Genomic DNA, 18,832 nt, shown 5'->3' on the forward strand with positions numbered 1-18,832 from the left:
TCCTTCTCCTTCTTCTTCTTCTTCTTCTTCTTCTTCTTCTTCTTCTTCTTCTTCTTCTTCTTCTTCTTCTTCTTCTTCTTCTTCTTTTTCAGACTTTTTATAGTGTCTAATACATGCATTCTGTGACAAGTTCGTATGTTGTATTGTTTGGGGAAGAAGGACAGATGTTTATTTTACATTCTCTTTATTGAATGCATGGATGAGGAGCCCAAAGATACCAGGGTGACCATTTCATGTCTTCCCTTCACCACCTTTCCTTTGTGTCTACCAGATGACTTTACAGAGGGCTACACTGCCCCCTGCTGGGCATCGTGTTTTCAAGCTTAAAATAATCCTTTCAGCTATGTAATTTCCCAAACTGCTCAGGAGATTTTTTAAGTGCTCACTCCTAAGAGAGATGCTTTTTCTGTAAGCCAGGTTAGTTTAGAGTGACTTGTTGGTCTGCAGATTGTTCTGCTATCATCTGATATTCTCAAATGTTTGAAAGGTTGTCAAGGCAACCTCCATGGCATGAAAACCCTTTCTTAGTTTTATCAAACAGGCCGTTTTGATAAACTGGCCATAGTCTTAGGGTCCAAGAGTCATAAATACTAGAGGTTGGCCTCCAGCCTAGCTGGGGCTTGCGTGGTCTCTCCATATATTTTTTAGAAATGTTGTAATCCTGCTGGCGGGGGTCCAAACACATTTCTCCAATACAATTTCTTGTCATTCTCCAACTTCCATAACTGGAAGACCAGAGACAGGTGCCTTTGACCTCTGAATACAGCTAATTTTCAGTAGTTTTAAAGACACGTTAAGGCTGGAGAGATGGCTCAGCGGTTAAGAACACCAACTGCTCTTCTGGAGGCTGTGAATTCAAATCCCAGCAATCATGTGATGGCTCACCACTATCCGTAATGAGATCTGATGCCCTCCTCTGGGGTGTCTGAAGACAACTACAGTGTACTTGCATATAACAATAAATACTTTTTTTTTTTTTGGTTTTTCAAGACAGGGTTTCCCTGTATAGCCCTGGCTGTCCTGGAACTCACTTTGTAGACCAGGCTGACCTCGAACTCAGAAATCCGCCTGCCTCTGCCTCCCAAGTGCTGGGATTAAAGGCATGTACCACCACGCCTGGTGAATCTTTTTAAAAAACACATTAAAAGTATTTATTTATTCATTTTTATTTTATGTGTGTATTGTCTGCATATATGCTTGCAGACCACATGTGTCGCTGGTGCCCTCAGAAGAGGGAGTAGTGTCCCATGGAACTGAGGTCACAGACAATTGCTAGCAACTGAACCTTTGTCCTTTGGAAGAGCAGCAACTGCGCTTAACCGCTTAACCACTGAACTGTCTCTCTAGCCTCCTTCTGCAATAGTCATAGAAACAAATTTGAGATCAGTGGTCCCTGAGTGCAGACAGATATCATCTGCAAACCAGAGCCATGGGTTGGGTCCCCAACCACTTAATAACCTCCATCTTCACAGTGAAACTGGACATTTAGGGCTCAGTCCCCACCATCCCCATAGTCATAGAATGGTGTTTTGAAGTGGTTTGATGGGTGCTGTTGTATACTTCTCCATTGCCTAAGAACCCTCGGTGCACCCTGGACCTATTCCTTTCATGACGTTTTTTTAGCCTTTGTTGGCAGACCTCACGGTCTGGCCTCTGCCTGTTTATCCAGCCTTTCTCACTCTCCTGAGCATCATTTACTCCCAACTACATGTTCCATGTTAATTCTCCCAAATCCTCAGAATGCCTTGCCACATATGTGTGTGCTTGGACAGATTGCCGCCTCCCAGCACTTAGAAACAGAAATTCTTAGATCACTCACTACAACTGCTCACCCTATTAGTCAGCTCTAGGTGCTATTTCCCCAGCCACTATGAGAGCTATAAAGTTCTGTCGTGGGTCTGTTTTCCGAGTTGTAGGCAGTCACTTTGTCAGCATGCGCTCTCGTTGCCAGTGCATGTGTGCCTATGGAAGAGGTCATCCATGTATTATTTATGGCCTCCAGTCCTATCAGATTAGGCCCTTTCCATATTGCCTGGTTGAATCTTAGTTACCCCCTGGAAGTTTTAACTTTATATTTCCGTTAGGCAATAGGAATTCAGCGTGTGAATTGGTGGTGGTGGTGGTGGGGGACAGACTGTGATCTATGGCCCCCCTTTTTGTGCTTCCGTATATTCCCAAGTTAGAGATTATTTCCCCTGAATACAGAGTATTCAGACCCCATTCTGCTTTACCCTTAAGCCTCTGGCTAGTGCCTTCCGTTGCCTTATTGCCGAGGACAAGAGAGTCCACATGACACAGCCAGCCAGGCTGCTGTGGGTAGAGGAGTATGGATGCAGAGAGGTGAATGGAGGTTCAGAACTTGTCACAACGGTCCTGGGAAACTAAAAATACATCTTTGCACTTATAGAGGTTTGAAGGGAAACTCCCAGCTCCGCTCAGCAAATTTCATTCAAATAGCCAAACTTGAAAAATGTTATGACTTGTTTGTGCCAATGGGTTTCTATTAAGTACCGTTTATGAACCACTTCCATCTGCCTGCTGCACATGTGGTGGGGTTTCTGTGTCTGGGTAACCACTTACAACAAACTCAGTGGGCGAAAAGACCACACATTCATTACCTGAACCTGCATTCTTACATGTTACAAGCTGGGCAAGGGGAAGGACAGCATGGCCGATTCTGTTCCTGACATCTCCAAAGGCCACTCTCCCAGTGTTGATGTGTGTTTTACCTAACTGCTCCTTCCTGGTGTTTGTAGAATCTGATTTTTGTTGTTGGGCAGCAGAGATCTCTGGTTCCTGATGCTTTTCGGATGAAGTTGCTGTCATCTTTGGAAGCCACACACATACCTTGACACACGAACCCTTCCAACTTTAAGTCAACACTAGTTAGAACCCTTTCTGTGTCTTCAATCTCTCTGACGTCTATTTTTCTTCCTTTTTAAGGGCTTCAGTGATTAGAGTAGGTTTGCCTGGACACCCCTCCTCCCATTTATCAAACAAAAACCATATTTATGGCAATAACATCAGAGTTGAAAGTCTTAGAGTAGGTCTTAGATTGTGCTTATCACAGCACTTTATGTTCCTGATTCTTCCTAACTCTCCTCACACCCATTGTTCTGTGTGAGGAAGCCGGCTTAGGAAAGGAAATAAGTACTGTATGAAGACAGAGCGGGACTTGAACCCAGAGCTTGGCACAGTCTTCCTAATGTCCTTCTTCCTGCAGCGTTTGAAAGGGGAACACACTTTCACTCACAACCAGGCAGCTCTGAGCTTCACCGGCTGTTTGCTCTGATGTGTGATTTTGGTGGCACAGACATCCTTGTGATCAATGGCGTTCTTTATCTGTGAGGGCTTCCGTTCGGTGTGCTAGAGACTCCAAGGCTAGAAGAAAACTAGAGATTAAGGAAGCTGCTGTCTATCTACCAGGAACTATCTACGGGACACACTTCAAGCAATATGCAGATGTAGGTACTTAGGAAATGTCTCCACAGTCTCAAGATTTTAAGGCATTTATAGCCAACGTTTTCTTATACTGAATATGTAGTAAGACCATTACAACCATAGGTTATTCATCATATAAGTAACAAAATTATCATTTTTTCTTATGTATGTTAAAACAGTTACATTCTACAAAGGACAAAATTACTCGATCGCAGTGTACGTACTGCAGAATTTCTAATTGATTTAAGCCTGGCAGAAAACTGAAGACTCCTGACCGTACATGGAGTAACTTTTGTGTTGAATTCTGTAACAGAGGCCCATGTTCCTGCCCATATATGTATGTCCCTGTTACAAAAGGGCAGCTTCCAGCCTTTTAAATTATGGTTTGTAGCAGTGCCACAGCCTTGTTCTTAGATCACTGGGACAGCTGGCAATGTGGGAGCTCTCCAGGTCCTGCTACTTGCAATGGAAAAAAAAATTTTTTTTAATGTATCTTTGCTGCAAAAAAAAAATCATGTCTCTCTAAGGTGAATTGGAGTTTTTTGACTGCCTCCAGCTTGAAACTGTAAATTTCAGTGTTTTTCTGTTAAAGACTTCAGAAATTCCATTCTCTTCCTTGGATTGAACTCAAGAACTGTTGAGTTGTCACAGTCTAGAGCTAGAGACTGGATTTGTTCTCTATATTTGTGTGTGTGTGTGTGTGTGTGTGTGTGTGTGTGTGTGTGTGTGTCTGCTTGGTGCTAAATTATAAAAAAAAAAAAACCTTTTATTTCAAACAAGAGTCCCTCTTCTCTCACATGCCCACCTTAGACCTTCAAAATCTACTTCTCTCCTTTTTAAAGTTTTTAAAAAAAAAAGGATGATTTTAACCAAGCTTAATTCTGAATTCAGTTGGCTATTCCCCCCATGTACTGGATAATGAAGGCTAAGAAGCATTGATAAGAAATGATTTAAGAGCAATTTCTGACTCAGATAACATAGATTAACACACGATGTCCAGATAGTGGCACCTGCCCAGGTTTTATAGGTAACTTGATGGTGTGGTGGCCTGTGCCAGGTTCTCCTCTGTAGGCACAGAGCTGCGGTGGGGTAGCTGGGAGAATGTGCTCCCGCCAGCTGCAGCAGTGATGGCAGCCCGGCTGAGAAAGGGGACAACCTGCCCTTTCCGGGTCATGTTTCACCAAGTGTTCAGTCCCATATTTATCCCTGTGGGAGTGGGAATACAGAAGAGCTAGACAGCAGGTCCTCGTTTAAAACTGTTCATTAACCGATCATGTGTTTTCTCTACTTAGAAAACTGAGCACCGGGGATAATGTGACACTTTCTATCTATTTATTTATTTTTTGTTCACAGTAGCTGTTTGGCATGCTGTTTAACTTGAGATGATTTTCCTGGTAAAAGTGTGGCTAAGTAGGTAAAGAGGTCGATAGGAAAAAGAGGCTTCATCCAAAACTGAATCCTCCAAAGGATAACCAAGCCATGTAATAAAACGATAGAGGTGGGTCTCATGTCATTGATCGATGCCCCCTTCTTACTTAGCACCTTCACAGTAAATGTACCTACACTTTGCTAAAACTCATGTTTACCCACCAGCAAGTTTCATTGGTCTTTTATTGCTCATTAAAAAGCCTCAAGCTCCTTATTTGATGGTACACATATTTACTGATGAAACGTAGGTCACCAGATCCAAACGCACACCAGAGTCCACAGCCTCACAAAGATCTGCTTGCCTGTTTTGAGAACTGAGTTGCTCCCCTACTTCATTCCCTTTCCAGAATACCTTCTGGTATAGTTTTAATCTTAATCTAACTACCATGTGATGGTTTTATAGATAATTCCATTGTTTTGGGTAACTGCAGGCAAATAAAGACCACACTGTAGAAGGGTGATGTGATCCTTTCCACTAGATGGGAGTGTGAGATAACCAGATGCAAGAAAGGATCTTTTATAGCTATAATAAAATACATTAGTTCTCCACAGATTTTTACCAAATAAAGTCTCCTGACCAACAGGTGTACAAGAAAAGCGATGAGATCGTTCATTCCCCGTGTCTGCCCCCTACCTCCGTCCCTTCCTGCTTTCTCCTGCCTCTCTTGTTCTCTTCTTTCTGATGAATCCTTATCACTTGTATTTCATTGATTTTTTTCTCACTGCTCAGAATAGTACACACTGAACAATATAATAAAATTGAAGATAGGATTAGTCTCTTGTCTCAAATTTTATTAATATACTAACTGTAAATATATGACCAGTGTTGGGTGGACTGGAGATGGTTGTTTAATTTTTTTTCCCAGAGAGGCTTTTTTGGGAGTCTCCCGATTTGTATCATGAGATCCAAAAACCTATTGTGATCTTGAGAGATATGAAATGCTTTTAGTAACCTTTCACATGATTAGCGTCCCCTAATACTATTAGTTTTATTCCTGTGGTATAGAGTTCTATGACCCCTTTTCATGGCTGCCTTGATACTCCATAGTAAGTGTCCTCTCATCTTTTCTGGTATGCGCATGTACACTCTTGTCCTTTTGTTAGTGATCATTTAGCCCACACACTTAACAGTGTCTCACGCTAATCTGCATCTGTAGTGACCTCCTGAGCAATCTGAAGTTATACGATGCTTTGTGAACTTCTCAGCTCCATCACCCTGCATTTCCCTTCCAAGCTTAAAACTTTAATGCCTCGGAGTTCCCCTGTAGCTCTTCCTTCGAGGCTGTCATCTTTTGCAATTTGGTCTTTTGCCAGTCTGTGTCCTCCTCAGCCTTTCCTACTGTGCTTTCCCAGGGAGACAAAGGTGTTGGCACCATTCATGCTGTGGACAGCTCCCTGAATATCTAGAGTGGAGGGGTTTGGTTTGTTTTGCTATGTTTTACCAGAATACACTAGATTGTTTTGTCTTGCAGTCTACTTGATATCATTGTCCCACACTGCAGGCAGTCCGAATCTCACAGTTGTTTAGTGTTGAAGACATTCAGCCTCTCAACCTTCCCCATCCCTTACCTCACATCTGTTTCTCTTTGGGGTTTTTTTAATCTTGACAAATTAAACGTTCCTTTTACCATCTTTTTTATTGCCCAAATCCTTGTTGTTGTTGTTTTGTTTTGTTTTTGAGAATCTATCAGTAAGCCTAAGTCTGTTAGATTCCACTATAAGATCTGAAATCTTTTTGTCACCACTGTCTAATGACCTGTTTCCAGGGCATTACATTATGTAATCTATAAGTTACATTATGAAGCAATCACAGTGCTGCTGTTGCTAAAAACCACGACACAGCTAACTCTATGCACATTTCTTATTTTTTATGTTTATTAATCATTTTATTCATTTACATTTCAAATGATGTCATCTTTCCCAGTTATCCCTCCACAACCCCCCCATCCTGTCTTCTCCCCCGCCCTTGCCTCGCCTCTATGAGGGTGCTCCTTCACCCACTCACCCACTTCCACCTCACCACTCTAGCATCCCCCTATGCTGGGACATCAAACCTCCACAGGACCAAGGGCCTCCCCTCCCATTGATGTCAGATAAGGTCATCCTCTGCTACATATGTATCTGGAGCCATGGGTCCCTCCATGTATACTCTTTGGTTGGTGGTTTGGTCCCTGGGAGCTCTGGGTGGTCCAGTTAGTTGATATTGTTCTTTCTATGGGATTGCAGTCCCCTTCAGCTCCTTCAGTCCTTCCCCTAGCTCTTCTGTTGGGGTCCGGAAGAGCTCAGTCCAATGGTTGGCTGCGAGCATCTTCTGCATCTGTGTTGGTCAGGTGCTGGTAGAACCTCTCAGGGAACAGCCATATCAGGTTCCTTCCAGCAAGCGCTTCTTGGCAATACGCACAATTTCATGCTATGTAGCCTTCAAAATATGTTTTATCTGAAATGCAGTCTCTGCATGGTAGGCTGTGTGATATCTGAAATAATAGGCCTGTTCATGCTACTAATTATCAATGATTCGGTGCCTCATAATTGCTATTATAATGAAGGTCACACTCCGTGTGATGTGCCTGTGGGTGTCTTATGCCTGCCTCGCTCTCCAGCTTCATTAACTTCACACTCACTTGCTACCAGCCTTCTCTGGTATGAGACCTATCAAATAGCTCTTTCCAAATTTAGGGCCACTGCAATACTCTCTCTACTCAAGCCTTAGGAGCCTTTCCTTAGCCACAAACACTCACTTGCACACCCCCACACGTAAGGTTTAACATATCTTTTCAGCTCTAAACTCACTTTCTTTTGGAATCCTTTCCTTACCAGGTTAAAATTCTACTGTCATGGTAGTCCTATTTTACATTCCTAACACAAATGCAATTAAAATGTCCATGTGTATCTGTGTCATCTTCTTACCAGGAAGTGGATTTTTAGAAGATCAAAGGCTGGACCGGTGCTTTTCATTGGGTCCGGTCTGGAGCATGCTGCTTGACACACGGGCACACGTGTAGTTTGCATGTGAGAATGTCAGATGCTAGAGAGATTAGTGGAAATGGGTGGTGTTGTTCAACTCGAATAAACACCATGAGAGGCTCATCAATTTATTTGTCTTATTTTGGAGTCAGGATGTCAATATGTAGCCCTAGTTGGCACGAGACTAACACCAGCCCGTTTTTCTTTGATACATAACGGAAGACATGAAAGTTGGTGAATAAGAGTTTGGAAAAATAAGGGAAAGGAAAAAAGGAAGGAACCAAGAAAGGAAATATGAAAATGGGAAAGGAAAGGAAATTGAAATTGGAATGGGGAAGGAAGTTGAAACAGGCTATAGGACGAAATGTAGGATTGTGATGTTTTATGGGGGAATGTATATGAATGTCCCACTCACTTAAAAGAATAACTTGGGGAAGGACAATGAACCGGGTGATGAATAAAACATGAAATTTCCTGCTATGAGACTTTAGGTGGTATTTATTTATTTATTTATTTAGGTGTGAGATTGAGGAGTCCGGGACAAAGACCACATGGGTTATATAGTCACACTGGCTGGGCCTTTTGGACATGTACTTCTTACCTATAACCTAATTGTTCAAAGTCGTATAAAGTAAGGGTGTGTTCGCCTGTGTCTCTCTTGCTTAAGTTTACAAATTCTCATCCCGTTCCTATGAAAGAAACAACTTGGTTTTTTTGTGTGTGTTCTCTGTAATACACTTTTAACATGTTTTAGGAGCCACGAAGGACTGCATATGCATCACTGGTTTACGTGTACTTGGTCATTTTCTGCTCCCCCAAATTATAGGAAAATATGTCGTAACTGCAAGTGTGGCCAAGAAGAGCATGACGTCCTCCTGAGCACTGAAGAGGACCGGAAAGTGGGGAGACTCTTTGAAGACACTAAGTACACCACCCTGATCGCCAAGCTGAAGTCAGATGGCATTCCCATGTACAAACGCAACGTTATGATCTTGACCAATCCAGTGGCTGCCAAGAAGAACGTCTCCATCAACACAGTTACCTATGAGTGGGCTCCCCCGGTTCAGAACCAGGCTCTGGTAAGTACTGGAGGAATGAGCCTCTTAGTTGTTGTCGTTGTTGTTTTTGTTTAATGTTACTAGATTGTTTATTTAGGGTAGCTCCGTTTGTGATATGGTCACCCGCTGCCACACATCTGTTGTTTTTTCTTGAGTCCCCATTATTTTGACTTTGGGTACCTATTACTACATTTTAAACCATGAGTTTACTACATTGCCCCACAGTCTTTTTTCTAACTATCTAATTTACCCTGTCTTTTAGAGCATGTTCTAAAAATTTTAGTAATTACGTGAAAACCAGGGAAAAAACTGGTTTTCTGGTAGACTCTTAAGATTTTTTTTTTTTTACGATGAGAAAGGGTAAATAATGAATTTCTTGTCTGTATTTAGAACTGAACAAAAAAAGTTCCAACATTATATTTCTTTTACTATAAAAGGCAAAAAGTGCGATTTGCATCAAGCTCTTTCCGTTATTATGACTAGCTAAAGCACTGGAAAGTCAGTCATGGCATTTCAGTAAATCTTGCAAGTGATGTTTGCATATGATGAACAAGCCGTTGATCCACACTACGCTTATAATGATGTACCCAAACTATTTCATATAGCCACACATCTGCTGACTTAGCACACATAAACTGCAGTAATCTAAAGGTTCTTTAAAACTGGATGCAGGAAGTTAATTTCCTGGAGAAAAAAAAAATGTGTACATTATACTCATTAAAACCTGTCTTGTTATGTGTTAATATCTTTAGATGTTTATAGCAAAAGGATGAAACTCCCTTCTTCTTAAGTAAACTTGTTTCTTGTGTGTGTTGTAAAAGATAGAATAATCCCATTCAACACTGGTCTTCCTGCCCTGCAGGCCAGGCAGTACATGCAGATGCTGCCTAAGGAGAAGCAGCCAGTGGCAGGTTCAGAGGGGGCACAGTACCGGAAGAAGCAGCTGGCNAAACAGCTCCCTGCACATGACCAGGACCCTTCCAAGTGCCATGAGTTGTCTCCCAAAGAGGTGAAAGAGATGGAGCAGTTTGTGAAGAAATACAAGAGTGAGGCCCTGGGAGTGGGTGACGTGAAGTTTCCCTCTGAGATGAATGCTCAGGGTGACAAGGTGCACCATCCTGCCGGAGACAGAAACGCCCCAGCAGCAGTGGGTCCCAAGGACAAGTCTGCAGAATCCAAGAAGATCCAATATGTGAGTAGTCACCGCGTTGACTTGCTTTGTGTTTCCTGGATCTTTTCCTTTCTTAGAACTTGTTTTGTGGGTGTTTTGTGGGGGAGTCATTCCTCTATTTCTAAAAGGATTAAGGTAAGGAGAAAAAAAATTCAGTTTGATTTACCTTAGAGAGTTACTGTGTTTGAACATTTGGGGCATCTGTCTGCAGCCAAACTTTCTTATTGTTCCAAAGAATAGTTTTGAGTTTTATGTATTCACAGTAGTCAGCATGAGAATTTTAGCTTCCCACTTGAATAGAACACACCAGTCTGGCATCTGTGTATTTGAAAAGCTTTTTGAACACTTTGTTATTTTCTGTGTACGGATTTTTATTTTTGCTTGCATACATGTCTGTGCACCTTATGCATGCAGTGCCCATAGAGGCCAGAAGAGGGTGGTGGGTTCCCTAGGGCTGGAGACACACACAATTTTGAGCTACCATAGGAATTCTGGGAATCAAACACAGGTCCTCTGGAAGAGCTGCCAGGTCCTCTTAATTGCTGAGCCTCTTCTCTGGTCCCAGCATCTGTTTCTAATCATAATCCTTGTGTTAATTGGTTATTTTTTTAATGCATCTAATACCTCTCTAATTTTAACTACATTGACTATCATTGGCTAATACCACAGTGTAATATCTGAGTAGTGATGACATCAGTAAACATCTTAATTGACTCACTTTAGCAAGGAATACATTGAGACTTTGCACCTTATTGTGGTAGCTGTTCTCATTCTAAGGATGCATCTGCCAATTTCTGTTAAATGTTTAATTAACCTCTCTACATTAACAAAGCTGATTTACTTTTTTCAGGTTTGGTTCAATATGAGCTTTTACAATTTCACACATGTATATAATACGTTCAGATTACTCCATCACTCTCTTATCTTAGCCTCATTCCCATTAACCCCTCTGCCCCGACCCCCAGGTCCCTTTCTCAGGTTCATGTAGCTTTGTATTGTGATCTACTTAGTTTAACCAAGACTGGCCAAGAGATTGGAGCTCAGCATTGGAACTTAATGGGCTCACCAGTGAGCACACAGATGAAGGCAACGACTGCCCCTCCCCCAGAATCTGTCAATAACCAATAGTTAAGCAGGGAGGGACGTGGCCCTGTGAGGCCCTCCCCAGTTCATGACAGACTGTTGACTGACCCAGTCTGTGTAGGCCCAGTGCAGTCTTTTGCGCTGCGGGATCCTGACTACAATGGTGGAGTCATGTCCAGAAGACCACAGCTCACAGTTCTTCACTCCCTATCTGCCATTCTTAACAGTCTTCCTGCCCTCTCTTCCATGATGTCCTCTGAGTGGTACACATGACCTCTTTAGAGCTGACTGTTCACCCATCGCTTATCTTCAGCGCTCCCTGAGCAGTCTGAGTGTCTGCATTCAGCATGGTTAAGGCTGAAGGCAGCCTTTGTTTATGAGCATAAACAGGAACATTTAAAACTCTCCTTCAGAGAGTGTTCTGTTGCGTGACTTGAAGGTAAGGGAGACTCATGATGCAGAAAGAGCTTCAGGCCTGAGCTGACTATAACGTATTTCTCCTAGGTGCAATTAGCACATTAGTTACTGAGGTGTGAGTCTCCAGACTTTCCCTCACAGCTCTTAGGTAATCATTTTTGAGTGAACTGACCTGAAAATTGAGGTGAAAGCTACTATGAACCTTTTCCCAACGAGCGACTTCCATTTGGGAAACAGTGCTATGCCATGTCTGTAGAAACAGTTGCTCAGTGTCCCCCAATGTGGGGACTGAGGACGCCAGTGCTCTGACAGCTGTTGTCTGACGACTTTCCCCTAGTCCTGTTACTGCTGCAAACACACCATGAATGAAGGAGAGCCAGCCATCTATGCTGAAAGGGCTGGCTACGATAAGCTCTGGCACCCGGCGTGTTTTATCTGCAGCACCTGTGGTGAACTCTTGGTTGACCTGATTTACTTCTGGAAGAATGGGAAGCTGTACTGTGGCAGACACTACTGTGACAGCGAGAAGCCCCGCTGCGCTGGCTGCGATGAGGTTTGTTCTCCAGGGACACCCCGCTTCTAGCCCCTCCCTTGCGCCCCACAGGTCTCCGCCAGAGATAACAAGCATCCCGTAAGTACTGATCGTGTGAACAACTTGGCTATTTCTCATTCTGGGTGCCCTGATTAATCCGATGAAAAATGACCAGAAACAAGAGATTGATTTTAATAACAAACCCAAAATGTTACCATTTTCAAATCTGAAGCCCCCCTCCCCCCCCTGGTTTGTCACTGTGGAGTAAAGAGAAGAAAAAAAAAAAATCCCTGATGGGTTTTGTTTTTCTCCTCTTGCTAGCTGATATTCAGCAATGAATATACCCAAGCAGAAAACCAGAATTGGCATCTGAAGCACTTCTGCTGCTTTGACTGCGACCACATCCTGGCAGGGAAGATCTACGTGATGGTCACTGACNAGCCTGTGTGCAAGCCCTGCTATGTGAAGAACCATGCTGTGGTAAGGACCACGGGGCCACCCTGACCTCGGCCCTGCAGTGACTTCCGTCTCTGCCTCTCCTTACATCACCTAAGAGTGGGAAGCCAAGAGCCAGCCTGGACAAAGAAAGCATGTGCTTCCTTCATAGGCTATTTAAATCTAGGCAGTCCAAAAGCCATACATGCTCTGATTACTTTAAGATGGCTCATTCTACCTGTGCGTTTGCCATACAGATGATATATGATGCTTGGTAACAATTTCCTAACTTAAAAAAGTTTCTTAGTAGGAATGGATTTATTCTTATGATCACAGAACAGATTCCATTTAAAATGGTATCTGGGAGCCTTACAGTTGGCTCAGCAGTTAAGAGAGCTTATTGCACTTGCGGAGGAACTGGGTTCTATGCTAAGCACCCACATGGCAACTCAGAATCATCCCAACCTCCAGTCCTACTGGATCCTTTGGCCTCTTCAGGCATCAGGTACACACATGTTACATGGACATATATGCAGGCAAAACACCCATACACATAGATACTAAAATAAATAAATCTAAAAAGAAATGCTTTCAGTACAGGTTACTAATCCACCCACCAGGACCTTGACTTGCTGCCTAGAGATTATTCAGCGACTGTTTCCTACACGTTTGTGGAACTGATCTAGTACAGCAGAAACTGGCCTGCGTATTTAGGTTATTGTGGAGGACATTCAGGTGCTTAATGTGGGAGCATGTTTTTATGGCATCCATTGTGTTACACAGAGCTGCTGCTGCTGCAAGCTGGCCAAGAGATGGTAACGAAAAGATGACCATATATAGTCGGCTTATAAGCCAGCAATAGCAGCAGGATAGGCACCTACTCTTTATTAAAGTCCCTCTAAGCTATTACATAGGGGAAACTCCCAGGGGAGGGAAAGGAAGTACCTATGTGTAGTTCTAAAAGTCCAGTGCTTCGACGAAAAAGCAAGCTTAGATGCTGTCCGTGACTTTTGTTACTGTCCACACAAACCTGCTCCAGCAGTCATCTTGCTTTTAAAAGCCACCTTCCATGGCTTTGGCAGAGGTGCCTCCCAAAATTCGGTCATGATCCTAAGCCTTTGCTGACTTGCCTGTCACTCGCTGCAGCTACCTAACTCAGATGGCACATCTCCGAGGTGTGTTACCTTCTGGGTTTAGCTCTTGCCTTATTTACCTTTTGCTCACTGTCATCTAGGCCTTGTTTTGTAGAAGGACCCATGTGCTGTCACTCCAGACTCACTTTTCACAAAGCCTTTGCCGAGTCCCTCAACTCCATCTTGTTCTCCCTGACTAGCCTCTCCTGGTTGTGTGTGTTTGTGTGATTGTGTGTGCATGTGAGCCTGTGTGTGTGTGTGTGTGTGTGTGTGTGTGCNTGTGTGTGTGTGTGTGTGTGCATGTGAGCCTGTGTGTGTGTGTGTGTGTGTGTGTGTGTGTGTGTGTGTGTGTGCATGTGAGCCTGTGTGTGTGTGTATGTAGCAGCTGCCTTTCTCTTTATCTTCAGGATCTACGCTTGGGAAATGCTTGAACAACTCACTTGTTTTTCTCTTATTTCTCATTTGTTTGTGGTTCACTTTACACTTTCCTCCTCTCAGGAACATGATAGTAAATAGCTCTATGTAGTAATATTATATAACCCCAAATGTTGTTAACTTTCTCTATAGAAGAAGGCTATCTTAGTGCTCAGTTTTTGTAGCATGTCTGATCTTATTTTTTAAGAACGAAATATAAATCCATGAGGACCAGGATGTTTTTTCTCTCCTCCCAACATAAAACAACATCCCAGGTTCCCATAAATATTTCTTTAGTTAAGGTATAAGCTATTGAAACTGCTTTATCCAGTGTTTATAACCTTCTCGCCATATTGTGGTGTCAACTCAGTGGACAGAAGTAAATCTGTTTTTAAAAGAAACAGTTTTGAAAAAGAAAACCTAATCATTTAAATCATTTTAATCAGTAAAGTAAATCATTGGCTTTGCGTAATATTAAAACGAGGTGTCTTTATCTCACCCGGGCAGGAACAGTGGGCTGCACATCTTTGGAGATTATTTGACTCACTGTGTTAATCTGTGCAGAGATTTTGATAGTTAAAAAAGAAGTGGAAGAGAAAACATTTTTAGACCTGAAGCAATGTCCTCAGTGTAAACAGGGCATCTCTGAGGTAAAACTTACCCAGAAGGAGGAGTGAGACGGGAAGATAGCTGGTTCGTCTCCGTGTGCTCACCACACTTCACTGGCCACCCAGGATTCACATCTGCAAGGCTTCCAGGGTTCTCCAGCCAGAGAACCCATAGCAATACATCATTAGGTGGGATGGAAGGACATAGCTCTTTGAACTGCGTGAGGATTACGTCATGGGAAATGCACGCCAGGCACACTGTGGTGAAGGGTATAGTCCCCATGCAGGCTCTCCATGCATATACAGCTTTGAGCTTTCTGGGTAAGCAAGGATCTGCTGGTATTACCTGGAATGTTATCTAAGATTCTAAGGTGAATGGTGATCAAACTGCATTCGTGAAGCTAAGCTGTATGGAACCATATACCCTAAAATTCAGCATGCCATTTGTATATCCATTTGATGCTCTTTGATCTAAAGAATCCCCTTAACTTCACATATAATTGAATAGTTTTGTCTTCCTTTGTATACCGAAAATGAAAAAGCTATGTCTTAATGAAACGATCCACAATTAATGTGACCGAACAGAAAGAGAAAAAAAGGAAGTAAATCATAAGGAAATAAAATATTCCGTGCAAAATGGCTCCTCTGTCACACAATTTTAAAGTGTTAAAAGACTAACGTGAAGCACAGAAAACCAGAACATTCTACATGAGCCATTACATTATAGAAATTCCACACAAAAGCAACTGTTTTGCATGGTGCAGCTGTAGATTCAGGGGGGACGTCCAGCTTTAACATTGGATATAATCTGCATTCAGGACTCCTATCTGCAGCATGCAAAGAAAGTATGTCCGTTTCCCAGCCAAGAGGTAGTCGTCGTTTGACATGTAGATAGAGTCTCTGTAGTAAGAAGCTATGTAGCTGTAAAGTATACAAAAAGTATACCTCTGGTCTGGAGGGGCTGTGTGATATGGATCAGCTCGATGCCCCAGCGGTGGCCATACTCATTGCAGTAACTCCCAACCAAGAGACAAGTGGTGCTTACGGTTGATCAGTGCCGTATGGTATGCCCTCAGTTCTTGTAAAACAACGCGTTTAGATGTTTCACATTTTTATTCGGATCACATATAAGCAATGCAAATGACTCTAGTGCTTTGGGGCTTTCCACGAGGGAGGTAGTTTTCTGCTATAACATAAACACTTGTGTCTTGTTCTCTTTATGTGTATGTTCAGTTAAGAAGAGCATTATGCGTATGTTTACCTCACTTGTATGTTGGAGTATAACGTACACAGGATATTGAATGGTGGGCTAGGAATATACCTCTGTTAGTACAGTACTTGCCTAGTATGTGTGATGCCCTGGATTTGATCCCCAGGGCTACTCAAATCACCCAGCATCGCAGCATGTGGGAGGCACGGGGAGAAGTATGAGGAGCTGGGGTCCAGCCTAATACCTTTTCCAAGACAAAGAGTGCTACAGGGAAGGGAAGTTCATGGCAGAGATCAGAGATAAACAATGACTAAACTTAGGACAGAGAGGACGCTAATTAACTGCGAGTCATATCTATGGCATGAACTCGTCATTCTTCCTCAAATACTGTTTGTATTTTTCATCGAATCCTTACTTTGAGCAGGATTTTAGCTTAGTGGGCATTAATAATCACATGCATCAGTGTCGTAAGCGTGACGTGTCCGTGTCATAGATAGGATGTTACCACTTCAATTCCTTAATGAGTGAGGGAAAATAATCTTATAGACTTCCTGCTAATTATTTTGGTGAAACCTACTACAATTTGATTGGAAAAAAAATGCAGTGCTTTGGAATTTGCCACCAGAACTTCCTATTTACAACACCTCAGGGACATGTTCGTGAAGTCCACCTGTACAGCTACCTATTTCTCAACACACTCAGTATATAGGTCCCTGCTGGCTACAATGTTTCACAAAGATGTCACTGTCACCTGTATATCTTTTATAGGCTTTTAAAACTTACTCTCTACAGACTGGGGTTCAGCCTGCCCTCAGGTGCAGGTGCGGCTGGCATGTCCAGTCTCTAACCCTCTTCTCTTTGCTTTTATTCCTGAGCAGGTGTGTCAAGGATGCCACAATGCCATCGACCCGGAGGTGCAGCGAGTAACATACAACAACTTCAGCTGGCANGNGTCCACAGAGTGCTTCCTGTGCTCCTGCTGCAGCAAGTGTCTTATCGGGCAGAAGTTCATGCCTGTAGAAGGGATGGTTTTCTGTTCTGTGGAGTGTAAGAGGATGATGTCCTAAGAGGAGTGTACCAAGCTGTATGGAGCCATAGCTGTCCACAGTGGCCTGATTTCATGATAAACTGCAGTTTGACAAAAATAAAAGGAAAAACAAACCCTACATAACAAACCAGAATATTTTGTCCAATATTTTTTCTTTTTAACCTTATGAATTTTGTCTGTCTTCATTTTAAATGACTGCTTTAAGCACATGATTAAAAAAAAAAGTAAAGAATTGTAGCTTTTATTTTTATACATTAATTAAATCTTTGAATTGGAAGCTTGAATTTAATCAATCCTTGTAACTGCATACCCCTAGTGCCAAATTTATATAAAGTGATAGATATGAAATCACTTAAAATTAGTGTCCTGGGAGAGATGACCATTTTAACTTCTATGTGTATTTCACATGGGAAATGTAAAGGAAATTACATGTTGCCTGACATGACGCTGTGCACATAGCTTGGCTCATTGATCTGTTTGATCTGGCATCAGTTCGGTGAATTCCTTCTGGTAGACAGCGTGGTCCATAATGGGCGTTCCTATGCCTAAGCCTTTGCATCCCCTGGTGAGGCAGGGGACCTCTCTCACTGCATCTTTCCCCATGTTCTCTTTTGCATCTAGTGACCTCCATCTGCGGCCTTGACTATTTTATATGTATGTGGCTGGAACAATATGTGCACTTTGCTCTTAGAGATTATTATTTTTTGTCCAGAACATAAAAGTAGGCCATTCATTTAGTTGGATTTTTTTTGAAACCCAAAGAATATGTATAGGTTTTGTAACCAGGGAATTATAACTTGTGCTAATTAATATCACCTTTCTGCCATGCCTTGACTCAATTTTGCATGATTTACAGTGTTACCAGATGGGTACTCTCTTATGCTACCTCTGAGCTTGTGTAGACACAAAGACTGTTTTCTTTTCCTGTGCACTCCCATCCTTGGGTGTTTTTAATGTTTTCCCTTGTATGCTTTCATACATAACTATGCACTATAAATATTAAATGGAATGACTTATGTTATTGAAAATAAAGTCTCTTTCGCTTTAATAATTGCCTATGTCCTTTTTGTGAGTGGAAAAATCCTTCTGCAATTGAGTATCATGTACAGCAGGGGGCACTGTCTCCAAGAGTAAAAATATTCCCGGACAAAAGGAAAGGCAGCTAGGGCAGACAGGTTGCATTTGTCATTGCAGATAAAGAGTGGGTTTCATAAAGATTGAAACCAGGACTTTTTGATAATTCTTAAGTCATGCAGGAGTCTGTTATTCTTTTAGTTAAACTTTAAAAGGAGTCAAGTGTTGCATTTTTAGTTGTTTTGGGAGGAAATTTTCCTTTTTTTTTTTTTTTTTTTTGAGATGGTGTCTCACTAGGTAGCCCAGACTAGCCTACCTCAAACTCTCAGTTCTGTGTCAGCCTCCCAAATGTTAAGATTTCAAGTGGTGTGCCCCCTTACGCCTAGCTATAAATAGGATCTTATAAAATTCCCTAAGTATTTTTGGGTCTGGATTCTAGACTATTAGCAGACTTTGTATGTGGTTTTTTGTTTTTGTTTTTGTTTTTTTTCTTCAGTCTGAAACTGGGTTGGTTGTTTTGTTTTGAGATAGGGTCCCATGTATCTTAGGATGGCCTCAGAATCACTACATAGACAAAGATGACCTTGAATTTCTGATCATCTTTGTCCCTTTCTCCAAGTGGACCTGTTTTATGCTGTTGCTTGGTCAAACTCCGAGTTTAGTGCACACTGGATACACATCCTGCACATCGCCCCTGCCCCCAGTCTGAATGTTTGTGTCTTAGTCATTTAAGTTTTTCTGGCACATGATCAGGGTGTTTGGTTTGGTGTTTTGTTTGTTTTTGTTTTTGTTTTTCTTTGTTTTGTTTTCAGTTAC

At 42.3% G+C, this 18,832-nt stretch overlaps 1 protein-coding gene across 1 annotated transcript in view; it reads left to right on the forward strand.

The window, feature by feature from the left end:
• The window catches only part of Tes (testin LIM domain protein), a 39,826-nt gene extending 22,770 nt beyond the window's left edge, over positions 1–17,056 (forward strand). The window contains exons 3-7 of the mRNA XM_021190406.1: positions 8,660–8,912; positions 9,754–10,083; positions 11,900–12,115; positions 12,416–12,574; positions 16,773–17,056. Coding sequence (XP_021046065.1) covers positions 8,660–8,912; positions 9,754–10,083; positions 11,900–12,115; positions 12,416–12,574; positions 16,773–16,961 — 1,147 coding nt within the window. The 3' untranslated portion in view covers positions 16,962–17,056. The remainder of the gene's footprint in view (positions 1–8,659; positions 8,913–9,753; positions 10,084–11,899; positions 12,116–12,415; positions 12,575–16,772) is intronic.
• The last annotated feature ends 1,776 nt before the right edge of the window (positions 17,057–18,832 follow it).

Source organism: Mus pahari, chromosome 2, assembly GCF_900095145.1.
Source record: "Mus pahari chromosome 2, PAHARI_EIJ_v1.1, whole genome shotgun sequence".
Taxonomy (NCBI): Eukaryota; Metazoa; Chordata; class Mammalia; order Rodentia; family Muridae; genus Mus; species Mus pahari.